We start from the raw sequence: 9605 nt of genomic DNA, 5'->3' as shown, positions 1-9605 counted from the left end.
ATGTGTGACCAGCCTCTGACTGCCTCCTTCCTCTGAACCTGGGACTAGGGTGGAGCGTGGGACCATCTAGGAAAGCTTTCTCACGGTCAAGGACCCCTGGGAAACATGGAGGCAAGTGGACGGGAGGGAAGGGAAGTGCGCCCTCTGGAGGCCTGGAGGTACAAAGACAAGAAGGCCCTAAGATGGCAACTTGTCCAGGGCTCAGGAATGAAGGTTTGAACTCAAACCAGGGAATGATCGCCAATAAGATGCTGAGGCTAGGAAGTCAGGAGTACAGTTATAACTTTCTGGGTTTTTGTCCTCATTACATACATTAGTGGAGTTAGTCACGATCCATAAGGGGATAGAGCAGGTGCAAAGGCCCAGGAGACACTCAGAATGGGGACTAGACTTCAGGAGGGGGCAGCGTACAGGATCTTGGTTACAAGGGTGACTGTGTGGATTAAGGGGGCTCCTGGAGTTGACCACATATCAAGCCAGAAGCCATGTATCTAGTTAGCCAGCCGTCTGTACAGCTGTTCATTTAGGATGAATGCCTGTAGCCCAAGCCCCAGGTCCTCAGGGTTTTAGGGCCAAGTCAGGGAATATTCCAGATGTGAGCCAACGGGCACTGGTTGTCATTCATTTCTGCCCCAGTAGGGGGCTGAGACTCAAACAGCCCTCAAAGAGCATCCCATTGAACCGGGGGTTGGACTTGCTCGAACCACATCCCAGATCCAGCTCACAAATGCTGACACTTGAGTGTAGACATCCGGAGTTTTGGGGTCACCACACCAGAGGCCTGAGAAAGATACAAGGCCATGGGCCCTGTTTCCACAGACCAAGGGCCCCCCAGAGTCTGCCTGGAGTGAAAAAAGTTTGAGGTTAAAATTGTTCTTCAGGTCTTGTGTCCCCCCAAAAGGAGTCTCTTATAAGCAGACAGGTCTGTGGTTTTTGCATATGCACAGCCTACGTAGCTGTGTGCAACAGCCCTCTGGTAGGTCTCCCCAAGAAGCTGAAGTTTTCCTTAGGTCTCAGCTCCTAGCCTGTACTTTTAGCGTTCCTCAGTATTCACCCTAAAACCCCCAACTCACTGACTTGTCTCACTGTCATAATTGCTATGTACAAATTGCTATGTCATCTTTATGAGCCCAGGCCTGGGAGAGAAATGTTGGCGCCCCCTACTGGACATGCCTCCTATGTTTAGACATACACCTCCAGGACATATTTGTGCAGGATACAGGCTGCAGAAGTCAAAGTAACTCTGTATGACTCCCAATCATCCCGCGCTTTCCTGGGCCTCAATTTTTCCGTCCAATCCAACATTAATGGGACTCAAAGGTAGCCTGCTTCCAACTCTGACCTCTTCTGTGGGCCTCGGTTTCCCCATATGGTAAACAAGGGTGGCGTGGAATCATACCGAGCAGAAACCACGCCGCCGGCGGTCCCCACTGTGGGTACAGAGCATGGCAGGACTCAGCTGGCCCTGCCAGGAGCTGTTGCAGACGCTCAGGTCTAGTATGCGCACCTCGACTTCCATCAGCCCAGGTGGAGGCTCCTCAAAGTCAGACACGGAGCCCCAGCCAGATACGCGGCACCGGGTGCCCGCCACGGGAGGCTTAGCTCCTCTCCGAGGCAGTCGCAATAGCCTCACAGCGGGACCCAGCACAGCAGAGCCATTCAGCTGCAGGAAGAGTGCTAGATTCAGTGTCACCCACCCTCGTACCCAACTCGTCACCCTTCTCCCACCTTAGTGTCCCTGTGGTGTCAAGAACCAGTAACAGCTGTGGTCCACCCGCCATCAGACTGCCTCCTACCACACCAGACAACTCCATCACGAACCAGGGATATGACCTTCCACCCATCTCTCAGCATCCTCCTCGCTTCTGAGCCCTCCATAACTCCCATTGTCCTTGGGGTGAAGGCTCCTGGCCCACTGGTGAGTCCACCTCCCTTTAGAGTTTCCCAGCTCGTGTACCTTCCCATTCAGCCTCAGTTTAGACATCACTTCCTTCAGGGGGCCTCCCAAGCTCCGAAGTGCAAACAAGCACCTCGGGGCCCCTGTGCACCCAGTTAGCTGTGCAGCTTTGATTGGGTGACTGCCTGGGGCCTCAGCCCAGTCTCCTGCCACTCAGCTGGCGGATGTGGAAAAAGTGACCAGACTCAGGACTGGCGCATCTCAATGCACCTCTACCTCAGTTTCCCCATTTCCCAGCCTCAGTTTCTTCACTTGTACTGGAAGTCAGATGATTCTAAGGGGTCCCAGCCCCCCAGCCTCTGGTTGTGGAAACCCTCATTCCCTCCCTTTTTGTCCTACAAAAACTACCACACCCTGAAGCTCACAGTCCAAGGAGGGCTTGGGAAGGTACCTGTAGGCCAGCTCTAGGACACACCCTTGAGAAACAGAACCCAGGGGTTCTTGGCTTTGGTTTTTGTTCTGACAGGTGGAAGTCATGGAGAGTTTGGGGCAGTAGAGATAGCTGTGTAACAGGATTCAGGGGTTCCAGGTTCTACCAGCCATTTTCAAATAGAGTTCGGGGACCCTAGGCATGGGCTCCTTAGCATGCAAAAATGTCCAGGCTGGTTGAGGTAGCACTCGAAAGGGAGAGGCAGGCAGATCTCAGTGAGTTTGAGTCCAGACTGGTCTACAGAGTATTTCAGGACAGCCAAAGCTCCATAGTGAGATCCTTCTTGAAAAGAAAGGAAAGGAAAAAGAAAAGAAAGAGTTCGTCCTCAACCCCACCCATAAATTAAATGAAGACCTCAGAGATCAGATGGGTCCTGGTCTGCCAGTCGCCCTCCTGCAGCTCAGCTCACCCTTAGCAGGCAGATGTCATTGGCCTGTGTGGTCGGCTCAAAATCAGGATGGCTGACAACAGCCGCAATGCCAAATACCTGTTGTGTGGGCTCCGGGGTGAGCAGGGCATGGGCCCCAAGCACCACCAGGCCAGTGGAGGGGTCCCTGCGGGCAAACAGGAAGAGCAAAGTCATCAAGAGTGCCCTGAAGTCATGAGTGCATAGACCCCTCCGTCCCCAGGTTTACAGTCCTCTCCCAGTACAGCAGCCTCCAGTCCTTGCAATGTTACCTTTCAGAGTTATAAAAATGCACATAAACACAATACAACCTTATTAGTTATAATTCTTAATTCCATAGTACTATTTTGTAGTAGTGAGTATAAAACTAAAAACCCCGGGGGCTGGAGAGATGACTCAGAGTTCTTGAGTTCAATTCCCAGCAACCACATGGTGGCTCACAACCATCTGTAATGAGATCTGATGCTCTCTTCTGGTGTGTCTGAAGACAGTGACAGTGTACTCACATACATAAAATAAATAAATAAATCTTATTTTAAAAAGAAGTTGGGGCTGGGGATTTAGCTCAGTGGTAGAGCGCTTACCTAGGAAGCGCAAGGCCCTGGGTTCGGTCCCCAGCTCCGAAAAAAAAAAAAAGAACCAAAAAAAAAAAAAAAAAAAAAAAAAAGAAATTAAGGGGTTGGGGATTTAGCTCAGCAGTAGAGCACTTGCCTAGCAAGCACAAGGCCCTGGGTTCGGTCCCCAGCTCCGAAAAAAAGAAAAAAAAAACAAAAAACAAAAAACAGAAGTTAAAAATAAATAAATCTTAAAATATATATATTTATAAATAAAACCGTCAGGTTGGGGGTTTAGCTCAGCGGTGGAGCGCTTGCCTAGCAGGCGCAAGGCCCTAGGTTCGATCCTCAGCTCCGGAAAAAGAAAAAAAAAGAAAAAAGAAAACCGTCAAGATTCTCACGAAGCAAGTGCTCTAACTGATCACAACCCCAGCCCTTCACTGGGGAATTCTAGGCAGGGGCTCCACCCCTAATCACACCCAGCCCCTCACTGGGGGATTCTAGACAGAGCCCCATGCCCATGACCACGCCCCCAGCCCCTCACTGAGGGATTCTGGGTGGTGGAACTCACAAAGGGGTAACAGCTCCAGACTCTGGGGAATTCTATGTGGGGCTCCATTCCTGAGCCACATTCCAGTTAGGGGCTCTACTATTCAACTCCAATCCTACAACTATCTGTCTGTCCGTCCATCCATCTGTCTGTCTGTTGAGACATGGTTCCAGATTAACTGAGCTTCAATTTTCCGTCCCCCTGACTCAGCCTTCTGGCTAACTGGAATTCCCAGACTGTGCTGTCGTTCCCAGCAGTTAGTCTGAGTCCAAACAGTAGCACACTTTGCTTGTTTGAAGATGATCACAGTTATTATATTTGATTGTTATCACCAGAAGTGCCGGGGGCGGGGGCAGAGAGTTGGTCCTGTCTGTGTCACATCCTGGCTTCCTGATGGCCTTAAGTTTATCCCTCAGTGGCCCCAGCATGTCACCTGTCACTGAAGCAATGGGCAGCTGACAGCACCCAATGGGCATGGAACAAGAAGCCTCCACAATGGTGATGGCCCTCGAAGTTCACAGAGGCCATGTAGGGCCGGGCATGTGGCTTCACCTCATGGCCTCCAACAATGTGGGATCCGCAGCAACCTGGGGTAGTAGGTACAGCAATGTGAGAGGCAAGGATAGGTAGATCAAGGCCAATCGAGAACAGCCCTGGCAGGGAGTAGAGGTGGAGGCTGGGCTGAGAGGAAGGGGTAAACATAGAGGGAGGCCCCCGGGAAACAGGCAGGGGGATCTCTGTGGGTTCAAAATCAAACTGGTCTACACGGAGAGTTACGGGTCAGCCAGGGTTATGTGATGAGACCTTGCCTAAAGTGTGTAAGTGTGTGTGTGTGTGTGTGTGTGAGAGAGAGAGAGAGAGAGAGAGACAGACAGACAGACAGACAGACAGACAGACAAAGAGACAGACAGAGACAGAGAATGCAACACTCATGCAAGGTGCACACAGCCCTAGGCACCCTCAGCACCCCATAAGCTAGATGTGCACCAGCACACATGCTATTTCGGAACTCTGCAAGCAGAGGCAGGAGGGTCAGGAACTAAGGGTCATTTCCCTTTTCAGCTACACAGCTATTTCAAGGTGCCTGGACCACAAGCAACCCTACTTTCATTAAAACAGGTGGAAGTGGTCAGGTGATGGTGCACACATCTTTTAATCCCAGTCCTTGGGAGGCAGAGGCAGGTGGATCTCTGTGAGTTCAAGGCCAGCCTGGTCTACAGAGAGTTCCAGTACAGCCAGAGCCACACAGAGAAACCCGTCTTGAGCAAAAAGACAGGGAGGCAGGCAGGCAGAAAGATAGACAGACAGACAGGGATGGATGGATAGATAGATAGACAGACAGACAGACAGACAGACAGACAGATAAGATAGACATATAGACAGATAGACAGGGATGGATAGATAGACAGACAGACAGGGAAGACTGGATGGATAGACAGACAGATAGACAGACAGACAGAGATGAATAGGGTAGACAGACATGGATGGATGACAGACAGACAGACAGACAGACAGACAGACAGACAGGAGAGAGCAAGAACAGGAGACCCATTGGCCCAGTGAGATGGCTCAGTAGGTGAAGGTGATTACTACCAAGCTTGATGGCCTAAGTTCTATCCCAGAGACCCATATGGTAGAAGGACAGAATTGACCCCTGCAAGTTTCCCACTGGTTGCATCAAGCACCCAAGACATGTACCCTCTCAAAATAAATTAATGGAAATAAATAAACGTAATTTTAAAAAATAGGAGGCTTGGAGAAACGGTCTGTTATTTAAAACCCCTGGCTGGTTTTACTGAGGATTTAGATCCCAGCACCTACATGGTCGGGCCAACTAACTGTAAATTCCAGGGGGATCTCACGCCACCTGCTGGTCGCTCCAGGCACAGCGTGCACGCAGGCATACAGGCAAACTACTAGTACACACAAAAATAAAAACTGAACGGAAGAGCAAGGAAACCAAGACTCCACAACCTTGTACCTGAGGTGGCTGGGACCCCTCGCACTCCCGCCCACGCCTCCTGGTTCAGCAGTTAGAGTACATGCGGGTCCTGGAAGCCTGGTCACCTTGGGTAGGGTCTAACGGCCATGTGGAGTTCTCACCAGGGAGCCACAGGAGCTGGGTCAGGGCAGTCGCTACGACCAGCGTCAGGCAGTCCCGGCCTCCTCCTGTCCCAGGCACCATGACTGTGGAGGACGGTATCTCCTCTTCCTGTCAAGGTCTGCAGGTGCAGGAGGCACAGTCACCCAACGGTCCCGTCCAGAAAGTAGTTATGGGTCTGTGGTCTGTGGTCTGTGGTCAGAAGGGCTGAACGCATGTCATTTGCTACTGTCCCTCAGACCTTCTCAGGGTCCGGCCATCCTGGAAGCATCAGTCCTGCTCATCTGTCACCCCTGGCCAGGTGCCCTGGGGCAAGCACCTTGACCCTTGACCTCATCTTCCCCACCTTAGGCCAGTGAGGACAATAAAGCTAGTTCTTTGGGGAGGGCTGAGTTTGGCTGCCTTTCCTACATTTATTGAGTTCCTACTGTGTACCATACTTCCTTGGAAGAAATAGGGCCGCAGCAGAGTGACTCGAAGGTCTGGAGTCCCATCAGGATATGTGCTGGGCTTGGGTTTCCTCATGGTGGGGACCTTTGGGAAAGAAAGTTCAGTTTCTTTTCAGGTAGCCGAGGCTAACCTCTAATTCAATATGCACCTTGAACTAGCTATCCAGCTGAGAATGGCTTTGAACTCCTACCTCTCCCGCCTCTACCTTCCAAGTGCTAAGACCACGGACCCACGTGAGGTAGGAATTCCCTTGGGTGTGGGGTGGAGTCTGGAGTACACACAGGCTGCGCTTGCACTGCTCCATGTTTGTTAGCCAGTCTGCTACAGGCTTGCCCCAGTTGTCCTGGAGGAGCCACCTCAGGGCTGACTCATATGTTGGGTGCTTAGAGCAGGGAGTGGGCAGATGAGCCTGATGAACTCAGGAGGCACAATGCTGATCAGGCCGTGAGGTTCCCTGACAGCTCCAGGTCAGCAAGGTCATGCTCCAGGAACTCCCACGAAGGTCCTTCCATCCCGTACTGAGGGTGCAGGATCTGCACCATAGACCCTGGAGGGAGCCTCAGGAACAGTGTGCTGAGAGCCAGGGCTCAGGAAGGTGGTGGTGACCAGACAACGGGGTATAAGTGGGGATGGAGGGACCCCAGATAAAGAGGAAGACAGAGACAGAGACAGAAAGAGAGACAGGGGGCTGGAGAGAGGGCTCAGTGGTTAAGAGCACTGACTGCTCTTCCAAAGGTCCTGAGTTCAAACCCCAGCAACCACATGGTGGCTCACAACCATCTGTAATGGGACCCAATGTGCTGGTGTGTCTGAGGACAGTGGCAGTGTGCTCATATGTAATAAATAAATCTTTTTAAAAAAAGAAAGAGAGACAGGGACAGAGACAGACAGAGACAGGGAGAAACAGAGACAGAAAGAGAGACAGAGACAGAGACAGGGAGAAATAGAGACAGAAAGACAGAGACAGAGACAGGGAGAAACAGAGACAGAAAGAGAGACAGAGACAGAGACAGGGAGAAATAGAGACAGAAAGAGAGACAGACAGAGACAGGGAGAAACAGAGACAGAAAGAGAGACAGAGACAGAGACAGGGAGAAATAGAGACAGAAAGAGAGACAGACAGAGACAGACAGAGACAGAGACAGAGGAAGAAAAGAGAGTAACAGAAAGAGACGGAGGCAGAGTGAGACAGATGGAGGAGAAGACAGGGACAGAGAGAGGACAGGAAGAAAGCCAAACCTGAAGATGATGTACACCATTAGTCCCAGCTCTCTGGAGACACTGGAAGATGGGTCTCTGAGTTTAAAGCCAGTCTGCTTTACAGAGTGAGTCCTTGCCAAAACAAAACAAAACAAAACAAAACAAAACAAACAGAACGAGGGTCTGGGAAGAGGTCTCAGCACTTAAGAGCACAGGCTCCTCTTCCAAAGGACCGGGCTGTGGTTAATGGCACTGACACAGTGGCTCACAATAGTTTGTAACTCCTGTTGCAGTGGATCTGTCGCCCTCTTCTGGCTCCTCTGGGTACTGCATGCATGTGGTACATAGGCACAAGAAATGGTTCATAAATAACAACTCATAAATAAAATAGAGACAAAGACAGAGATAAAGACAGATATACAAAGAGACAGAGTGAAGGAAAGTCAGTGGCCATGACAATGACATAGAGTGGAACGGTGTGTGAAGCAGGCCGGGCGTGGGGGTGCATGCCTTTAGCCCGAGCGCTGAGGCAGAAGGGGATCTCTGAGTCCAAAGCTAGCCAGGTTTATAGCGTGAGTTCCAGGACAGCCAGGGCTATCCAAAGAAACCGTGTCTTGGGGAAAAATCACACAGCAAGTGAGGGCAAAGTTCAGGCTGAAGACTGGGGAGCCCTGGTGCTTTTCCGTTTCCTTCCGCTTTGGTGAACAGTTGTGAAACCATCTTGCGTTCACCTCAACTGTCAACTGCCAAGCTCTCAGCGGCCCTCAGGAACCCCGTACTGGCTTGAGAAATCCAGAAAGGTCTTCCATCTTTGTTCTGGGTCATCTGGGAACCCTGTGAGATATTAATTAATTTACTAATTGACTGGTTGGTTGTGTGTGTGTGTGTGTGTGTGTGTGTGTGTGAGAGAGAGAGAGAGAGAGAGAGAGAGAGAGAGAGAGAGAGAGAGAGACTATATGTATGTAAAAAGACCCAGTGAAGGCATTTCAGCAGCTTTGACAATGAGAAATGGTGCATGAGGGCTGGAGAGATGGCTCAGTGGTTAAGAGCACTGACTGCTCTTCCAGAGGTCATGAGTTCAAATCCCAGCAACCACGTGGTGGCTCACAACCATCTGTAATAAGATCTGATGTCCTCTTCTGGTGTGTCTGAAGACAGCAACAGTGTACTCACATATAATAAATAAGTCTTAAAAAAAAGAGAGAGAGAGAGAAATGGTGCAAGAGGCTTGGCTTGGACACGCCCCCAGCTCACCAACCAGGGTGATGCTTCTCCATTTCCTGGGCTATCCTGGAAGCGGCTCTCTTCTTAGACAAGGACTCATGTAGCCAAGTTGCCCTCAAACTCACTATGTAGCCAAGGATAACCTCGAACCTTGATCCTCCACTTCCTGGGTGCTGAGGTGACAGATTCATAGAGTCCCATCCTCTTACTTCCATTTTTTTTTTTGTTTTAAATTAAAGAATACATACACATTCACATGTGTTGGTTTCACTATATAACAGCCCAGGCAGGCCTGGCACTTGTGGTGACATTAGAACAGGGAGAAAAGGCATGTGTCACCATGCCCAACTCCAGCAGTCCTTACTTTTTTAGTATTTTATTTAACTCGTATGCATGTTTCTGTGTTCGCGTGTGAACTCATGAACGTGGCGGCTGGAGAGCAACCTCAGCTGCCCTTCCATGCCATCTACCTGACTTTCTAGGGCAGGATCTCTCCCTGGTTTCAAACTTGCCAATTTGGCTAGGATGGCTGGGCAGGGAGCCCTGGGGCTCCTCCTGTCTCCACTTCCCCAGTGTTGTGCTTGCAGGTGTTTGTCACGTGGGGAGGGCTTAAACTCAGACCCACATGCTGGCACTGAAAGCCCTTCAAATCTTAACTCACTTGTTTGTTTAGGAGACAGAGAACGCTGTCTCTCTAAAGACAGAGTCCTGAGTTCCCAGTGCATACAGTAAG

At 50.6% G+C, this 9605-nt stretch overlaps 1 protein-coding gene across 2 annotated transcripts; it reads right to left on the bottom strand.

Annotated features, from left to right (window-relative positions):
• On the bottom strand, positions 1–6173 carry Prss57 (serine protease 57). Of its 2 annotated transcripts, none has more exons than XM_087558581.1 (5): positions 6001–6173; positions 4331–4484; positions 2797–2941; positions 1400–1663; positions 1–842 (listed from the first exon to the last, which is right to left on the bottom strand). In XM_087558581.1, exons 1-5 carry the CDS (start codon positions 6080–6082, stop codon positions 651–653), a joined length of 837 nt encoding a protein of 278 aa, XP_087414707.1. In that variant the 5' UTR covers positions 6083–6173; the 3' UTR covers positions 1–650.
• Positions 6174–9605: the final 3432 nt, after the last annotated feature.

The sequence above is a fragment of the Rattus norvegicus genome, chromosome 7 (genome assembly GCF_021556685.1).
Source record: "Rattus norvegicus strain SHRSP/BbbUtx chromosome 7, alternate assembly SHRSP_T2T, whole genome shotgun sequence".
In the NCBI taxonomy this organism is placed as follows: Eukaryota; Metazoa; Chordata; class Mammalia; order Rodentia; family Muridae; genus Rattus; species Rattus norvegicus.
Note: the sequence above shows the minus strand (reverse complement) of the source record. Positions and strands in the feature narration are given on the sequence as shown.

Coding starts and splice junctions, on each gene's coding strand:
- Prss57 (XM_087558581.1), bottom strand. CDS start 6,082: ATGGTGCCTGGGACAGGAGGAGGCCGGGACTGCCTGACGCTGGTCGTA. Junction 2,942..4,330: donor GCCCATTGCTTCAGTGACAG/GTGACATGCTGG, acceptor GTTTGCCCGCAG/GGACCCCTCCACTGGCCTGG. Junction 843..1,399: donor GGCGGCGTGGTTTCTGCTCG/GTATGATTCCAC, acceptor TTTTCACTCCAG/GCAGACTCTGGGGGGCCCTT.